Source organism: Atta cephalotes (genome assembly GCF_000143395.1).
Source record: "Atta cephalotes unplaced genomic scaffold scaffold00005, whole genome shotgun sequence".
NCBI classification, from domain to species: domain Eukaryota; kingdom Metazoa; phylum Arthropoda; class Insecta; order Hymenoptera; family Formicidae; genus Atta; species Atta cephalotes.
In genome coordinates, this window is record NW_012130069.1 from 7,323,836 (window position 1) to 7,344,491 (window position 20,656).

General features: G+C 28.1%; 3 protein-coding genes across 3 annotated transcripts; 1 reads left to right on the plus strand and 2 right to left on the minus strand.

Annotated features, from left to right (window-relative positions):
* Nucleotides 1-4,004: 4,004 nt before the first annotated feature.
* Nucleotides 4,005-5,399, minus strand: LOC105626439 (C3 and PZP-like alpha-2-macroglobulin domain-containing protein 8). The gene is made up of 5 exons (XM_012207740.1): nucleotides 5,390-5,399; nucleotides 5,149-5,288; nucleotides 4,902-5,026; nucleotides 4,683-4,828; nucleotides 4,005-4,495 (listed from the first exon to the last, which is right to left on the minus strand). The coding sequence occupies exons 1-5, from the start codon at nucleotides 5,397-5,399 to the stop codon at nucleotides 4,005-4,007; spliced, it is 912 nt and encodes a 303-aa protein (XP_012063130.1).
* A 5,225-nt stretch (nucleotides 5,400-10,624) lies between these two features.
* LOC105626628 (uncharacterized protein DDB_G0271670-like) lies at nucleotides 10,625-13,009 on the plus strand. Its single transcript, XM_012207921.1, has 2 exons — nucleotides 10,625-10,658; nucleotides 11,760-13,009. Exons 1-2 carry the CDS (start codon nucleotides 10,625-10,627, stop codon nucleotides 13,007-13,009), a joined length of 1,284 nt encoding a protein of 427 aa, XP_012063311.1.
* Nucleotides 13,010-13,613: 604 nt separating this feature from the next.
* Nucleotides 13,614-20,101, minus strand: LOC105626440 (lisH domain-containing protein ARMC9-like). The gene is made up of 16 exons (XM_012207741.1): nucleotides 20,069-20,101; nucleotides 19,809-19,970; nucleotides 19,596-19,737; nucleotides 19,443-19,513; nucleotides 19,005-19,232; nucleotides 18,687-18,916; nucleotides 18,245-18,617; nucleotides 17,977-18,147; nucleotides 17,656-17,904; nucleotides 16,397-16,708; nucleotides 16,158-16,288; nucleotides 15,836-15,920; nucleotides 15,512-15,753; nucleotides 14,467-14,534; nucleotides 13,989-14,022; nucleotides 13,614-13,734 (listed from the first exon to the last, which is right to left on the minus strand). Exons 1-16 carry the CDS (start codon nucleotides 20,099-20,101, stop codon nucleotides 13,614-13,616), a joined length of 2,652 nt encoding a protein of 883 aa, XP_012063131.1.
* Nucleotides 20,102-20,656: the final 555 nt, after the last annotated feature.

Consider the following 20,656-nt stretch of genomic DNA (forward strand, 5'->3'; position numbering starts at 1 on the left):
ATATATATATATATATATATATGTATAATCCAGAATTCCATTTAATTGGATAAAAGTAATTTTTGTAAAAGCATTTTGATTTTCTTTTACTGCCATTTATTTAATTATTTTGTTTACCAATTATTATTTGTAGCACAATTTTAATTTGCATTAAATATAAAAATATAAAAAATTCGTCTAATTAGATATTCCGCTGATCTATATAATGATATATAATTTATGATTATGATGATAAATATGCAGCAGCATTTATATATATCTCTCATTTACATATAGAAATAATTGAGATATTGGGTTTAATTATATAATATACTAGTATAATTGGGTGTGCTGTATTGCAATATATTGAGAGAACATAATACTTACATTGTGCAACAAAATACTATAACATAGTAACAAAATATTATAACATTATTGCATATGTTATAAAAGTACCAGGTTTGCGGATTAACGCCGTGTTTTTGTCCATTACTGCCTATTTACATAAAGGGAGTTTCCTGGAGGAGCAGCTCAGTATGCTCCTCTCCCTGATAAAATGAACGAAAAGATTCACGAAACATTGATATTAATAATAGACAAAAACACGACGATAATCCGCAAACCTTCTGGTATTTTTAAAGATGACAGCTGTGAAAGCCTAAAAAGCGTTATTGCGTATGTGTAATATACATATATTATCTGGAGACACTGGTAATGTCTCGGCGTTAAGCATGACGCGAGACACGGACGCTTCTTTTACGCGAACCGGCGATAGTATATACATACAGATTATACAGAATCTGGTATCTTAAAAAGATATTTCCATCTAGAGAGAAATTAACTTGCATCATTTTTTTTAAAAACATTTTTGTCTTTAAAATGTTTTTAACTTCAATATCTTGATTTCTATCGTTTTTAAGATGTACAACAAATGTTATGTTATGTCAAATATTCTAATATATAACAACCGCGATTAATATGGAAAGACTTTTTATCCATTAAAGGATTTCTCTCATCTTTTAAGCGTTTGAAGAAAGTTTAAAGCTACATATTCGCGCATCTGTCTCCTATAATTTTTCAATTATATAAAATGGCGAATTCGGCACTGACTCTGCTTTGATGTTGCTCTGACATGATGCAGAACCACTTTGGTGCCAAACTACACTGTTAGAAACGTCAGTGCAAAATTTCTTGAATTTGTTCATTCGATTGGTCCAAATATAAATTCAGCACTACACTGGATCAGTTATCATTTGCCGAATACAATCTGAACGCACTGATACAGTGTGTACAAGCCGAATGCATGGCATTGAAAAAGTTTGCACCGTTTGCACTTAGTATGCACTAGTACAGTCTGCCGAATTCACTAAAAGACAAACGAGTGTAATATTAATTGCACATGTTCAATTGGACATCAGCTAATCACAGCGCTAAAAAAAAACTTCCTAGTGAAAGTCGCTGTGATTGGCAGTGGACAATTGCAATTAAATCGCGGCTGACAGAAACTACTTATATCCCAAATTTCTATAAACTTATTACACATGTGTATTCCCTACACTATCAATTATATAATTATAGTACAATCATCGCGTTACATGCTTCAAAAAATTTACATCGCGTCATTAATTACATTTGTTATATTACAAGCTATATATATTTTTGTACAAATAACAGAGATAAGAAAGTAGAATTATGCTCTTATTAAAATAGTACTGTCAATTAATAAAAATCATAGATAGATTTGTGCAGCCTTGCTCGTAATAACGTATACATCTTATATAATATCTGAATGTTTGTGTATAATAAAAAAGAATAAATGCTTAGAGCAAAAAGAAATATTTACTACCTGATACTATATAGAACTACTTGCTAATTGAATTACTTTAGATCAACATGAATATTTCTTTTAGTTCGTGTCGTTCCGTTGTTAATTCTTTTATTATCATATCACAATATATATATATATATATATATATATATATATATATATATATTACAGATAAAATATTAGAATTCTATTTTATGTCTTAAATTGGCCATCATTTATGGATTAATTGTAAAACCCTGAGTAGTTATTAAATTAAATAAATATAATACAGCTTTCCTTTCTCTTATAATTAAAGAATTTATAAATATGATTTAAATATTTTCAGAATAACTGATAAATATTTCTTTAAACTGATAAATATTTCTTCTTACTTTTATATATCTAAAAAAGTAAATTTTGCGATAATTCAATGGTATTACTTATTATTAGAGTTCGATCGAAATTTCGGTTTTGGTTTCGATCAATTTCGGTAAAGATTTTGGTTTGATTTCGATTTCGGCCGAAATTTAAAAAAAATTTCGGTGGGTAAACCAAAACTGTACAAGTTGAACCGAGCGTTCAAGAAGCAATTGTTTAATTTTAATTATTAACTCGTTGATTAAGCTTAAGACATTTGAGTATAAATTTGATGTGATCCTAATAATAACTGATTTGATTTCTTTAAAAGTTGAGGATACAATGAGAGATACAATATTATTATATTATTTTAGTTATTATATTATTTTAGACATTTTAATAAATCTTGTTTTTTAAAGGATTCTGAAAATTATACGATCTCTGTAAAATTAATCCAAAAATGTCGATTTTTATTTCGACCGAAAACATGTGACTCCGTTAGCTTCTCTCTCTCTCTCTCTTTCTCTTTTTTTTAGTAAGACTTATCCAAGTTTCGGTTTCGTTTTCGGCCAAAATTAAATGACAACCAAATTTTTAGTTTCGGCCGGAGATCAAAATATTCGGTCGGACTCTACTTATTATAATATATATTATATATTATATAAATATATAATATATATTATAATATATATATAGTCTGACAATACGATAACTACGATTTTTACCTGTGATCTTTTTCCATCCTTAGCTAAATAATTTTTAACTAATTGTTTAATAACTAATTGTTTTTAATAACTAATTGTTTTTAATAACTAATTGTAAGTATCGTTCAATAACCATTTACATCTGCTAATTAAAGTCTGTTAAATAATATCGGGTTTGAATATATTAGCCTGTTTGTGTATTATATATATTTATATAAGAATGGAATAATCAATACCATGTGTGATAATAATTTTCCATATGATATTCATAAAAAAATATGTCTTTGAATTGCGCTCATCGTAACAAACTACAATTAATTCATGTTGAGGTCAATATATAACTATCTTACAATCGCATACAAATTATATTAAAAATCGAATTGTTAAGAATTAAAAGAAATCGATAAAAACGTACTTATTGGCAAATAAATACGCTTATGATTTCTTTTAATTTTGATCAATTTCATGATTCACTATTAATTTATCTTTTAAGTTGATTTAATCCTTTTATTATTTCAATTGGAGTATATAAACTAGATTAATTTTATAGAGAAAAGTAATATAGAAAAGTAAATTTTCGAAAAAAATATTAAAAAATTTTTTTTAGTTGACTTTAATTGACTTGAAAGAAATTACTATAAAAAATTGATATCTGTCTCAGTGTAGTGATATTAACCTTCTAATGGTAAAGTCAGGATGGATGTGTCATTATTTAAACTATTTAAAGCTTCGTTAGTTACTGCCTTTTTACATTTTACTGCAATTATTTAAGATCCAGTAACTTTATTGTATTTTTTTCATCTCTAAATAAACAGAAGAATATATTACTATTTACTTTTCTTATCCATTTCATAAATTGATTAGATAAAAAAGACTGGATTCAAATTCAACTATCTTTCTATACGTTTTGAAAATCCACTTTACAAACTTTAGAGAAAAGGTTAAGTACTATCATATTCATAATATTTTATTATATTTATAAAAGATGCTATAAATTATAATTTTGAATTATTATAAATAACTGATGTGTATATAAATACATATAAATAACTCCAATTGAAATTTTATAGATGATCAATCGCATTTAACATTTAGCATGTGGAAAATTTCGTCTCGTGAAAAAATAAATACATTCTGTCTCTAAGCCGTTCGTCACTTTACCTTCCGATACACTCGACCCCGTAGTTGTCATGAATGATCAAAGTCTCGTACTCCAGATAGGGCATTTCTTGACCATTCAACGGTATATAACATACTTGATGATTCGGTTGTATCTTGCCAATGTGGTAAATTCCTTCGTGCAATACTCTGCCTACGAATAAAGCATAACCATCCTCGGTTTCACCGGCAGGTAGAGCATGTAGAGGCACACTACCCTCCCAAGATTTTACCCAATTCACATCCTTGCCACATAACACCTGGAACTCTCGTTTCTCATGGCCATTTCCGCCCCATGCGATTGTGCAGACGTTGTCACGAATTCCACCTGGAGTCACCGTGCCTTGATGATGTGCTCTACCGATGTACAAACCATCCTCAGAAGCCATCACTGCGTTGCGAGGTAGTCCAAATGCTTCACTGAAATCCACCCAGAAGTGGCACGTGTCCATCAGTTGCTGTCTGATAGCAGGAGATGTAAACTGGCATTCTGGTAGAATGAGTTAAAAAATTATTGCGTTTCTTTCACATTTTTTTTCATATATTTTTATTTGGATTAATCCATATAGGACATCAATGCACATTACAATTTTATTATATTACAGTTTCAGGAATTTTTCAATCTTAAAAGATAAACAAATTCTACAGTGATTTTATCATGAATTCTATTGATGTACCTTCAATTATCCATTCTCCGGTTGCACCCCAAGCAGTACTAACTCCTATATAATTTATGACAAATGGGCTTCTGTCTTTATAAGACATGAATGGCATGTCAAAATCATCCTCACGGCTAACACTTAATAGTCCATCACAAGACCATCTATAGAATAGAAGCAAGAAATATATACAGTGTATCTAAATTCATCTTAAAATAAAATGTATAATTTCCTTACTGTATGAAAATATCACATATCTCATCAGGATTCAGAATGTCCCTAGTGTCTGCTTCTGCCACATCTGGTTCTATATTATTTCTTTTTATCGCTGACATAGTATTTCCCCATCCTCCAATAATAATCTAAGATAATGCCAAATTAATATTATGTAATAGAAAAATATTTTTATTCTTTAAACAATTATTTTATGTAAAGTGATATGTAAAGCACATAAATCTTACAAATTATTGCAAGGTAGCATTACCTCATATACATTGGAGTCACCACCAAGATGTGTCCGTAAGGCAATCCTTGCATCGTGGCTAGCTTTAATGCCTAAACTAACGCTGTTTTTTGTGATGGGTATGTAACGATAGTCGAGACTGTCCGCAGTTGTAATTCTGACTAGGAAAGAATTGTCAATCAGTATGATTGGTCAAGGAACTATTATTCTTCTGTTATGAAGTCTTAAATAATTATGAAACATAATTTATAATGGAACTCACTTGGACTCATTTTTTGAAAAGCTAAATTTCTTCAAATGTACACAAGAACCAATATCAAAATGATTCATGCTAGTCATACACTGCAGTTTATATTCCCATGGTGCTGTGTTGTCCACCTCTCTGATGAACCGTTATCTCTCATTATCTCAATTGGTTTCACTTAAAATAAATAATTATGTTAAAATTCCATGTACAAACATATTGTTTGCTATCAATGATTACTGTGTCATAAATGTAGTGTAATTTTTTATGATTGCTCTCTCATCTATTCCCTTCGAAAGACTTAGTTCCGTAAAAATAATCGTCTTATGAAAGTATAGGAAACTAGTATAAATCGTGTAATATAAAAGATGCAATAGCATATTCATGCGGTCGTGAACTTCTACATTTTAGGAATGTATGTGTGTGTGTGTCAAGTCGATGCGACGTGTCATAACACTGTGTCCGAAATTATGCAGATGATGCAACCGAGCACGTGCATGTCGAAATGTCAGTTGGCTCAGTCACTCGCTGTCTCGAATGCAAAATCTGGCAAAATCTATACATCTGCGACTTACTGATAGGCATGACAGCTCTGGCTATAATAAATATCATCATCGGGAATACTTGCGATGTGATATGAAGCAGAAGAATAAACGAGAAAGCGATTATATCCAATCGAAAAGATCATGCGATGATCGCGTCGCAAATCGCGAGTTCTGTGATTTTGCACTCATAATACTCACATTTTTTATACGGATGGACATCCCACTACCTAATTACTATTGCCGTTGGATTTTGGGTTGTGGGAATGTTACTGGAAGTTGGAATCGTTGGAATGCCAATAACGTCGCGATTTTGTCGACGTATCGATACTTTCATCTCGATGTTCCCAGCGATTAGCATCAGTAGTTTTCGCTCTTTGCTGCAAAATATTGATTACTCTTGTCACATATATCATCGCAAAGGCTCGGTGATACATTAATTATTAATTATTATGATATTAAAGATATCAGTTTATGATATTAGATTATCGATGGTATTGATGTAATATTCTGCTTAAAATAAAATGTCTTCGGGTTTGCGATATATCGCGCGCCAAGTTAAATTCAGAATGACAGACTTCTATAGTTTGTTTTCAGGATGTTGCATGACATACATAATTGGCTTGAAGATACGATCGCATCAGCTACTTTTTCTCGAAGGTCAAGATTTTACTTGCATTGGTTTTAAAGAGAGTTTCATGCTCGGAATTAATTGCGTTCGACTTTCCATTCAGATTTTACTTTCTGTACACTATGACGTGCACGGATACTTACACGGTGATTACTAACTCGATGTTATTATAAATTATTCAATTTTTAATTATGGAAAACGCAATTTCAATGTATATATAAAACAATAAATATATAACAATACGTAATTATAATTAAATCAATTAAAACAACTGCTTTTAACTTTTATCAAATGTATATAATTGCTCACTTTAGATCTATATTTTTGCATTAAATTTTTGAGAATAGTCTTTATAAATTATTTATTTATAAATTGATACATCATGTTTTTCTTGCACGTATGCATCTTAGTGTACAGAATGCATATATTATATGTGTATTTTGATTCTTTAATTTTTTGCATTTTTTATATTAAATAACATATAAAATTATAAATATTCCGGTAAACAATTTTTCGTACATGAATATGTATAAATATGTATAAATATACATAAATATTTAAATATTCATAAACATGTATAATTATATATCCATATATCCATATAGCCCTCTTTCTTTTGTAAAATTACTTTTTAGTGTAATGGAAATAATAATAGCAATGTGAAAACATAAAAGAATAATTAAAAAAACAATTTTCATACTATTTGTTTTAAAAAAAAATCAAGTTTGAAGAAATGTAAAAAATTACTTATGTATAATTATATATAAAATTATGCATAATTGTGTATGAGCAATTTTTTAATATTTTTTCAAATTTAATTTTTTTCTAAAACGAACAATGCAAAAATTATCCCTTTAAATTTTAAAAAAGAAGAAGGATGGACATATTTCATATATGTATATACATATTTATGAATATTTATGTACGTTTATAAGATATAGAATTTCATCTGGAATTCTAGGTCAAATTATAAATCGTCTAAAGTTATTTTAATTTCATATACTTAAATAATAAATTTAAATGAAATTAGAAAAAAAATTCAATTTCGTTCTACATATTAATGTTAATATCATGTACATATTTTCTTTCTTTTTATGTTACAAATGAATTAATAGCAATACACATATATATATTGAACGTGATGCACATTTACACATAGAATTGTTTAAAAAAAAAACACATTTTATATCAAACATTATTCGCGTACTAACGTTGCATAGTACGCATGCAAAACAATAGAGACATTGACATTTACATTCAACTGCCGGGGTTATTGTCGTTCAAGTACCTATTGAAATACATCTGATTAACTTTGGATCAGTGTGCTTGAATGAATACATGCGAACGCTCGTGCGTGCGCGGAAAGTAGAAAGCATTAAAAAGGACAACGAGCAAAACTGTAAACGTTGTACAGGTGTACTTAAACGTATACGTACTATTCTGACTTCCGTGAATAAGTGGCAAAGAATTGTAATTTTTTCTGCTTCGTTTACGAACTTTCAAGCCGGCTGCACAAACTTGAAACGCTGCGAATACATCTGGTACATTTATACACACGCGAATTGTTTCAAGCGAGATTTATTTCTAATGTACTCTTTTAGTTTGCCATTTATTAATACATTTACCAGTACTTTACCGGAGATAATATCGATATTATCTCCATTCAGAAAATGCAATGTTGTAATTCTCTTTAATGTAATTGCCCTTAGTTTTTTATTAGATCTAAATGTATAAACCAATCATATTAAAGAATAACAGTTGCAAAGTTGCTTTTTATGCTAAACGTTGTCATTAAATTTTATTTTATTTTATTTGTTTTAAGATCATAAACCCTATACTTTTATAGAATAATGATTTACAATATCTGTGATAAACACAAATACAAAATTAAATATAAAAGATTGATATGTAATTTGTTGTAAATAATAATAAAAAGAAAATTAAATGTTTGTGAGTGGAAATGTACGCTTTCTACAGTAAAAGTTTTAAACCGTGAGAAATAAGGTTCTCACATTAGATTTGCTATATTTAAGGGAATGGCAAAAAAACTTTCTTTTTCACATAGCAACATTTACTATTCAAGCAAGACACACTTAGTACGTACGTATTTAAAATATGTTTAAAATATCCTTCGATCGGAATTTCAATTAGTTCAACTCAAAAATTTCCATAAAAGTGTATATCTACATATCCAGATTAAATCAAATCAATAATGTGATAAGCTTACGGTTAATTAGAATACAAATATGTGAATAATCATATATAGATGAAATTTTTATATTCAACTAGGAAATTATAAATATGCATTGCTATATTATTGAAATTGAAATCATTTCTGATATAGTAATTAATAACAGTTTTATACGGTATTACCTCGGTATTACTTCTCAGCTAAATTTAATTGACTTTATTTGGCATCAAATGAAATAGAATTATATCTGTGATATAATATTTAAAAAATTATTTGAAAATATGTATGTGAATAATTTTGATTATGCTTTCTTATACTTTTTTACAGTTTATTGATTAGCATCTAATATTTTCTATGCTACATTGAGGAAATAATATAATAGGTACTTGTTGAGAGTTAATTTCGTTAATGACTAACTTGCAAATGCATAGCAGATTGATAATACTATAAATCACGTAAATTATGCATTTCAATATTGTACCGTGAATGTTTTAACTGAGGAGATATTTTTATAGACTGTTATAAGATTGACTTACTCATTACTAGGTCGTATAATCATAGTGATGTAAAAAGTATTATAATACAGCTGATTATTGCAATAGGGCAAAGGCGGAAAGACAGTCCTTCCTAGATTTATTTCATGCAGCCTTCGTGCATTAGGTATGTAGGTGGATAATACTGCACCTTACAGTTCATGCAGTTGCACAGAGAAGTGACCCGTTGCTTTCCCTGTAAAAGCGAAGAGCTAAATCAGGTTGACTCGTTTCTCTCTGCTCTGTATGGTCGGATCCCGACCAATGTCACATCAGTATGTGCGCATCGAGATCGCTTTTACCTTTTCATAAAGAGGGAGTGGGATGCTGGGGGTATAAAACAGAAAACAGCGCTTTTGCCAGCCAATATGTGTGTAGTTTCATTTTAGTAGACACCAGAAAGGTGTTTAGTTCTTACTTGTTTGACATTGAGTTACTATTGAAACGTGACGAGAGTCAGTATGTTGCTAGTAAGTAGACACAAGTTTAATTTACAAGTGACGTCTGAATATTTCGGATAGCAAAGTTTAGCACATTTATATCTCGTGTACAGAAAAATAGTTGCTAAGAAAAGTGATTACTTAGATTTATCTTTTTTTTTTAATAAAAAAAATTATTTAACAAATAATGTTTTCTTTATAATAGTCTTAAAATATACTTCCTTAAATTTCAAAAAACTCATTATTGTGCATTCAAAACAAGAATTTCTTTTCTTTTAAAGAATATTATAAAATTTCATCAAAGAAACGACTTTACACATGTAATAAGCAAATCAAATTTTTTTTAATTTAATGCTCTTGATTGTTAAATATTAAACTTTAGCAGAGTGCAGAATACATTTTAAATAAATGATGCTTGTGATGAACTTATGATGGATTTGCGGAATTATATATTATTATATATATATATTATATGAATTTAAAATAAATGATTTTAAAATATTTGAAACAATTAGTGATTATAATATTTAAACACAGTATGTATAATATCTTTTTATGTTTAATATTGCGCGTATTAAATGTCATTTGTCAGTATTTAAAAATACATAAAAATGGAACAAATAAAAATACTCTATTTTTCTTGTATAATTATATTTAATTAATTTTTCAGATTTACATAATATACTCTTATTATAAGTATATTTTGTTTAGAGGAGATATTTTGAATGAAATTTTGATATATTATCACAATTTTAAAATTATGCATATTACTTTTTTTTCTGAAAGAAATTTTGATTTAAATTATTGGAATAATTTGTGATTATAGCCGCAATATTCTTTTAATTTTACATTAGGTGACATATTGATTAGTTTCTCATTATAATTATCTTTTCAGAGCGCAGTAATTTGTTATTGTATGATAGCTGCGAATGCAGAACCGCCTCTGAACAGTATGTATTGCTATTATGTTGCTTTCTGTATTTCTGTATTTCCGTAAAAATCTTATATGCGTACTAAAATTAGAGTTGAGAACATTATTTTATAAACATAAATTATCGATAATATCGTTTTAATACGTTATTTTTATAAAGTAACACAATATAATACGTTATTTTTTATAAAAAGTAATACAATATTATCATTATTATTACTTAGAAAGTAATTCGTTATGTAAAGTTAGATATTGAATTTGAAAATTTATATTATTTAATAATCAATATTAAAAAAGAACTCTAAGCCAATTTTTATATATATAGTAAGTTTTTCTTTATATTAAACTTATGTAATATATATATAAATTGTCTATAATTCTTCATATTTATATTTTTATTATTGATTATATATTTATTTTTAAGAATTTACATTCATAAAACGCTTCATAAGCGCTTCATAAACGCAAATTTTATTAAAAATTTATAATAATAGTACACATTATATGTATATTTTTAATATTAACTTATTGGAATGCAGCCTAAGATTTAAACAAAATATTTTTCAATATTTAAATTTCTATTCAATCAAAAATAATATATTGAATAGGCATTAAAAAGATAACAGGAAATTAAAGTTATAAAGGATAAAAGTAACGGTTGAATTCACTGTAAAATATAACGACGTTACATTTTACTATTATAGATAGAAAAAAAAATAACAACCATTGTCTTAAAAAAGTAATCATAACAATAACGATGTTACAAGTAACTCGTTCTTCCCGACCCTGTTTAATTGTAAGATTAATCACAGTACTTCCTGGCAAACATCAACTAACAATAACATAACTGTCATCATCATTTCTAATTCAACAATATAACTGTTACATGTACATAAGCTACATGTTATTAATTATATTATAATGTGATATTGTTGAATGGGAAACTAACTATAACTATTATATTACTGTTAGTTGTACGCTGAAGCGAATAAAATATTCTATTCTATTATTGTTAGTTGGTGTTCGCTGAGAACATTAGTAATATATTGAAATCTTCAATATATTGAAATCTTCAATTAGAAATAAATTGACTTCAATCTTTACCCATTTTATTTTGTAGGCTACTCTTTTACTAGCGGTAGCAATGGGTACGATTACAGTAACACCGTTACTAGTAATGGATACTTGGGATCTAAGGATAGCTATCGAAACGGTGGAAGCTTTTATGGTGCTTTTACTGGAGACAATCACAAATTACCCAATCATGTCAGCGCTCACTCGTTAATTAACATCGGTAATCAGGGACATCAAAGTAGTATCGGAGGAAATGACGTAGGAAACAGTTATAACGGATATTCCGCGAACGATCAAGGAAATGAATATGCAGGATATTCCAATACTTATGAGAATTCTGCTAGTGAATCTTACACTAAACCCATTTATCCAACGTCTTCACCACTCAGAGGACATATTGATGCTAATAATAACGAGGAATCGATTTTTAATGCGTTTGCAAGCGATTCGACTCACAAAGACTCTGATTTTGGTCAATATGCGGCTAGTAGTAGCAGCAGCAGCAGCAGTAGCAGCAGCAGTAGCAATAAAAGAATACCCACTTATTCTGGATACTCCAGGCCAACCCAGATATCAGACAATTATCCTGAAAGTTCTACTGATAACGGCATACAGGGATATCTCGATTCATCTGGCTCTTCAAGCTATTCCGAAAGTGATCACATTTACTCGCCTTATTCGCCAGGCGGTTTGACTAGCGAGTACTCGTTTGGAAAGCAGAAAAACGACCCATTGAACTTGAAAGGAGGCAATAAGCACAACAGCGGCATTTACTTGATTCCATCCGGGACACGTTATACGCGAGGAAATCCTGGGCACGTGAGCTTCAATCGCGACGTATCGTCGTTCATATCAGGAGATTCCGGGTTGAGCAGTCACTTTTCCCAACCACACGGTACCTATTCTTCGGGAAAATTGAATAAATACGGCTACAAATTATCTCGTTACACTCCGAATAGCAGTGTAACTTACGTGTCGAGAGAACGCGATGGTTATTACACGCCTTATAGTAAGGGTGGTGGGAAAGTTATTATAATTAAGAACAATAAACCAAATTATATTGCCGGTCGTGTTTATTCCGAGGACCCGCTTTACGCTGGCAGCAACGGTGGTTACAGGAGTAAGAGTGGTTTTGTAAATGGTTTCTCTGCTTCGTCGAATTTTGATGGATACACTGGCAGTAATAATTATAATGACGGTCCCACTGTACCCAGACGATACAGAATGATCAGTCCTATATTTGTGCAAAAAAAAGTCTGCAACTTTGATTTAATAACATCCTTAATTAATTTTTGATTTAAGATCATATTTAGAGAATACAATACACATTAATTTAAGATATTTGTATATATATATATATATATATATTTATTTTATAAGTATTTTAATAAGGATTTCTTCAATGCATTATTCAGAATAAAAGTATCTGTCCATCTTTCGTAAATAACCAAATGGTTATTTATATTTTTATATTTCCTATTCAATTTCTCATATAGGATAAATACTTGAAGAAGTTTATAAGTATTATGTCATATATTTAATATTAATGAATTGTTCTTGATATTTTGTTTTCAAGATTCCTTCTCCTGTGTCTTTTTTTTTCATAGAACCAATTAATTAGTATAAAAGATAAATACTTATCAAGTTCCTTAGATAGTATAAATGATAATATCTATTTAATATTATTAATCAATTTATTATTTTAAAGCAAATAAACACATATAAGATCTATATGTATTTATGTTTAAATATCTGAAAATCATATTTGTTCATTATTTATGATGAATATACGTAAGAATTGATATAACAAAAATATTGTACCATACATATCCAATTCTACAATTTTGATATAATAAAATTATATAATATTTAACGTCTAAACTTTGCGATGTTGAAATGTTCATGGAGGAGTTCTTGATAATTTAGGCTTGGCTAAAAATGCCTCTTCTTCTTTAGCAAGTTCTGGATCATTTTTCCATGAAGTATTGTTAATTATATTGCTGTTACAGTTATTACTATTCCTATAAATAATGCTATTACTAAATAGATTTATTTATAATAGGTGCGAATAAGCAGAAGCATTTTTAACAAATAATAAATCTAATATAATTTATTTAATAAATTCATTTATAAAAATATATAAATTGCTATATAATAAAAATGTTATATACAAAACGTATAAATAATACAAAAAATACGTGCTTGAAAAATAAATATTCAAAAGTTGTGAGAGGTGCACCACAACTGTAATGATTGCGTAAAATCTCTTACTCACAGCGATGCTATACTACTAAATTTCTCTTGAATTTCTGTAAAAATTAGATTAAAAAATTTTACTAAAATTATAATTGATATATAATACAAAAATTATTTTATTTTTCTCTAATTATTTTTATCTCTTAATGTATATAAATTTACAGGAAAAATATGGATTAAATTCATAACAAATGATATGATGTATTCTAAACTGTCATTTCGACACAAGATGTTTTTTAAATAGTTCCAACAATTTTGAAATGTGTCATCTAACTGGTTAATATTTATCTGAGTTTCTATCACTTTCGTTACGTGCTCCAATTTTCTTAAGATTCTACGTATATAGGGAAAGTTGTAAAGCTTTCACTGAATGTTGTTTGTGAATTATTTTCTTAATGTGCCAAGTTCGTAATTTCGAAATCAGTTTCAAACGACAATAGGAATGTACTGAATATACTACTATTCAAACAATAGTTAATAATGTGAAGTATACATACCCGCTTGGCCATTTTCACGATCGGGTACAAGAATTGTAGAAGATGTTACCGCAGTTTCACTGCTATCCCTGTAAATCAATATCTGTTAACTAATGAACTACAGATAGCTATATAAAAATTTAATTGCAAGATTAATTACAAAATAAATTAACGATTATATTATATATTTTACTTAATTATTTTTGCGTTTAAATTGCGCGTTTAAATTATTCTTTAATTAATTAATAACGCACTTAGAAGTCCGATTTTCGTATAAATATATTGTATCGTTGGGTATTGTTCTTCCAGTAAAATTTCGCTTAAAAGATTTCATCATTTCTAAAGGTAATTTTTCTAATTTTGTTTTTCTGAATTTCTCGTCATACAATTTTCCTGCATTAATCTTATCTTCTAATCTACATGACTTGGAGTGATATTGTATATTATTATTATTTCTAAACTTTGAATTTACTTTTGTTCTAAATTGGTTATCGTAATCAAATTCATAATGATTGTTCTTTTTGATTGCATTTGCTGGCCAAATTATATTTTTTAATACATTTACATTTCTCTCTTGTTTTTCACATGGTTGGTTATTATATCTCATAATTAAAGAAGATTTGGTATCGACGAACTTTTTTGTAATGTTTTTGCAATTTTGAACTTTATGTGTAGAAAACGATTTTTTCGTGCCATTTGTGACAATTTGCTGTTCCTTAAAAGTGTTACCAACATTATCACATAAATAAAAATGTAGAAATTAAGTCAATATTGTGAATCTATTTTAGATATTATACCTTCAAAGAGAAATTTGACAAATCTGATAGTTTAGCGAAGATTGCTTGTTTAATATAACTTTCTTTCGGTAATATTTTTTTTCCGTCTTGGTATTATACCTATCATATATATTATTATTATATTAAATTAGCAGTTAGGCATACGTAATTCTATATAATGATATATTGTTAAACATAAGTCAAGACTAATTTGGCCGTTTTCTTTATGTAAAAAGTAGCTATAATTAGATTTTGTATATGTATATGTATATTTTTTGTATATTTTGTACCTTAGCGTAGGATATGATGGATGTTTATTACAGACATGGTTCTTGTGTTGATTGCCATAAAAATCGATAGAATTCAGCGTAGATATTTGCTGCAGAGTCGTATCCGTATTTACAGTCTCTTGAGAAATTTTCGAAGAAATACTGTAACACATTGCAAGCAACGTTTCTCCATTCAATTCGCCAATATAATTTTGCAATGGATCGTTTTCGTCTAATTCACTTTCTAACACATCCAAGTCTTCCTATGAAAATGTTAGATATCCAAATTTATTTGGTATTCAGTATCATTCATATGATATTTTCGTATTTGCATTTCTTACTTACGTTGTCATCATCCCCGGTTTCATCGTTCTGCGGTGTGTTAATATTTTCACATCTTTGTATCCTCAATACATGATCTAAATGCTTTCTATTATGCCAAAATTATTATCGTTTAAGAGATAGAAAAAGTTTTATTACTTTTTTAATCGTTTTTACGAATATGAATGTTCTAAATATCAAAGTGAAAATTTCGATAAAAATATAAATTATAAATCTACTAAATTATAAATCTAAATGTATATTTATAATATATTTTATATATTTAATGCGGAAATTGCTATCCTTAGAATTAGAACTTTCATTTTATTTTATGTGAATAATGTACCTTATTTCCGCAGATTTCTGATTATTACCAAGATATTCTGATATATTCGAACGCTTAATTTTTTTTGCTTCCTCGTTGATTACGGGATTGTTCAAAAAATTGTTTAGCGCTCCATTGATGTACGGTAATGACTAATAAATGATATGAAAAATTCCTTTAAAGACATCTCTTGCATTAAATTTTCTAGATAAAATTTTTCTTTTCTGGAATAATTTTATTAAATGCGTAATTTTACTCACAGATGTATAATTTATTGAGAGAAGAACGATCAAGGTAGACATGAGTAATGAAGATATTTTGGACGCTCTGGCTTGTGCTAGCCGATGCAATGACAAATTCATTAAAAGTGCAGTAGCGTATTCGAGCCTATATAAACTTATGATGCGACATTTATCGTGTAGATGATTAATCAACCATTCCAGTAATCCACTCTCTATCATATATATTCGTTGTTGTCTACGTAAAGATAGTTTTTGTAACATCGCCACCATCATGTCACAAGCAAAAGGATCCACTCCGTCAGCGTAATTATTGTCGAGACAAGCAAAGGTCTGAATATCGATTGTAATTTTTATTAATGCTATAATTTTTATTAATACTATCAATCACAATTATTTTATAATCGTCTTTGGTAATTTTTGATAAATATATTAAAACTCGTTTGGTTTTGATGTTCTAAATGATTACAAGAACAATATGTCTAGTCGACAAAAAATAACGTAACATCTATGTATAATTTCGTTTCCTTAACAATGAAACTGTTATGTGTTATACGATAAAATAATATAGAGTGGTACACACAGGCGGAACTTATATTTAAGATATAAATAAAAAGGAGGATTATGGTATGAGTTAACAAAGTGAAAATTGAAGTCCAAGAAATTGAAATTAAACAATATTAAAACACTTATGAACTATTTTTGGTTACGTCTAGGATTGCTTATTACAAGAAGCAAAGTGCGATTTCGAGTGAAACATATGGAATTTCTAAATTCTATTTAAAATTAAGAAAGAAAATACGTTTTCAATAATATTACTTAAACAATACATAATTATTCGTGAGAATCAGAATCGTTTTATAATAACAAACGCTTATTTTGCGTATTTTGTGACACAAATCCTCGCAAATGTAATTCGGAATAAATAATGTAAATTAAAAGACAGATATTAGACTGATGATGGTCAAATCTTGATCGAAATATCTACGTTATTATATGATAACTTAAATATATTGATTTTCGTATAAACTTCTTCCGTGGCTATATGTTCCTTTTTATTTATATTTTGTCTCTTTAAGCCATCTTCAAATATTTTAAATTTTATTTTAAGATCTTCTTAAGTACAATCTTAAGTCATAAGACAATCACAAAGCCATATTAGTAGTCTTAAGACATTACTTAAGTATAGTCTTAAAATAAGAACTATAAATACCGGCTATAGACATTATGTTTTAATCAGTAATTGGGTAATTATACTGTTAATTTACGTAAAAACATACCACGTTTATAACAGAGGATCCAACTGATAGATAATCTCTTCCGCATCTGAAGGATGCCAAGGTGTTTAGCAATCGCGCAGTGAATTGTTGCAAAAGATGCCTGGCGTAAGCTTCTCCTGCTGTCAACAGACATGGTAGAATTGACTTGCCATTGTCACTAGCAATCTGTCCGTGAAGTCCCAACAAATCACGACTTATATATTCGTGTAGGATTTCATCCTGTTCTGCTGATTGCATGAGCGTTATTTTCTAAAAATATAGATATGCTTTTTTTAAAGATTACTTATACCACTATTGTAAAGCTATTAATCATCTTAATACCCAACGCAATGCTTGTAACAGCAACAACTTTGTCTTTACATCTCCACTAATTAGATGTAATTTGATCTTTTTATAATCTAATAATTTGGGAGATACTGGTACTGCTGTGACATCAAGTTTAGGCAGTGTAATTGCTTTTACGTTAATACGATCGAGTTGTAACAAGGATGGCTATCGAAAAAGTATACATTAAAAATGAAAAATTTATAGAAAAGTTTAGAAGAATATACGCTACGAGCTTTTTCTTCTTTGTCCCTTTTTTACTTACATACGAAGTCTCTCTTATATTTTGATTAAATAAATCTGGAAATATCTTCATACAAATCTCGAGTGTTCGTTGTATATCAACATTTTGCCCTTTCACTGAATTCTCCAATGCCATCGTTAATTCGCTGGCAACATCTATTAGTTTATGATAATCCGCGTGCAACTTGTGAAATCTCACTTTTAATTTTTCATAATTTGTATGTATATTACACAAACGAGATTTGGTTACTACTAATTCACGATCATATTGAATCAATCTTTTGTCTGACTTGTGCATTTTTAACAAATTGCTAACACTTTCTTCCGGATTTATTATATCTTCTCGCAAATTATTGATTATAATTTGACTTCCAATAATATGCGTTTGTGTGCTTCTGTAAGTAATATACGAATCAGATATTTTCTAATGTTTTTATTAAAATATCAGAGGAAAGACATTTTACTTTGACTTCAAACTTGTTTTAGAAAAATAATACTGCTCCTCATCGTCGTTATCTAGAAATATAGGTAAATCTCTATCATTTGGCACAATCGGTATATTATTCTTTATAGTTTTACTTTGTGCAACACCAGATTCCATAGCTATTGTTTTTGTTACTGGCATGGTATGAACTTGTACTAAATTCTGCAATTGCGTTTTGTTGGAATTTATATTGTCTAAATTGCTCAAATCCTACAAATTCAATATTTATATTTATAATCTTTGTACAATATTTTTTTTGTATTATACATATATAAATGTACAGTTCAAGTTTGCTTACTTGTCTGTGACATGTGATAAACGAATCTAGATTTTTTAATAGTTCATCGGCCCAAGGTTGTTCTAACATTTTGGAGAAACAAGTATTTGTATACAAATCTTCTATAAACGGTAATGCATAAAACGGCTGTAATTCTGTATCATATTCTAATTCTTTGCCATCTCCATCCAAATAATCTTGTAATTGCTTCATATTGCTGTTATTTTTTTCAATTTCAACAGCATTGTTCTGTTTATTATTAATAATATTCTTGGACTATTAAATTATCGGAAGTATTTTATGTATAAAAAAGTATTAATATAATTGAATAATTTATTATATAAATTATATTATATAAATTAATAACATTAAACTTAAACATTTAAAAATAATAAGAAAATATTTAAGAACACTATATATACAGAAGATAATTTCTCCATTTTAAAAAATTCAAATTACCTCTTTGCATTTTTCCAAAAGATCATTTTCTATTGAAGACAATTTCAGTGTATTTGTTTCTGATCGTAGAGCTAATCCATAACAAAAATTTTTAACAATTGAATAATAAATCAAATTATGTATAATATTATATATTATTGAATAATAATATACCATTACCTATTTTACCATATTTATGTTGATTAGCATGTAATTTACGTTTAGGTAGTATAGCAAAGTATACATGCAAATAAAATGTTAATTTTTTGTATTCTTCACATTGTTTAATACTATTGGAGAACAAGTTACTCCACAACTAGAAAGAAAGAAATATATCACAGTATATTAGGTACAGGTATTCAATATTGATCATAAGTATTTTTTTACTTGAAAAAACGTTGAATAATCTCCCATATTGTAGCATAGCATTAGTTGAACATAGGGATCTATTACTTTTCCTAATTTATGTTTCAAAGTTTGAAAGCCCATTTTTAAAGCTTCTTGAATTAAAGCTTCAGCAGTACTTTCAAAATTATGATCCAAAAGAAACTGCGAATGGTTTTTTTAATACAAATTAAAAAAACATTTACAAATCAATCTAAATATGATATTAAAGTTATTGCATTAAATGTTAAATATTATTATACCTTATGGATTACTTCAATATTTTTATCCGCCATTTGATTCTTCATGGACACAACTCAGTAATTACATATATATCTTATTCTGCCTAAAAGTATCATTATTATGAAGAGACCACTGTAAAACTTTACATTCAAATAATTACATATTAATCTAAGAACTTCCAATTAAAAAAAAAAAAGTTAAAAGATATCTAAGACAAATGAGAATTAGATGGATTAGGTGCAGTTAATAATTAAGAAACACATTGAGTCTATTCATACTTAGAAATAAATTACACTTTGTAGTTTATTGTAAATAATATCCAATTGTAATTTATTTTCAAATAAGAATAAACTTAATATGTACGCTTTATTAACTATGCATTCTTATTTGCCCTAGAAATTCTTATCTTTATTTCTTTAATATTGAATAATATTGAATTAAATGGCTTTTATGTAATTTTTTATATATTTTGTGTAAACAACTTAAATAATCTATTTAATTAATATCAAAATGAAGATACTTAAATCATCCATTTAATTAATATGTAGCTTAGTTTACTTACCCCACTGACATTTAATTATTGTTCAATTTGTTCTCGCACACGTAAT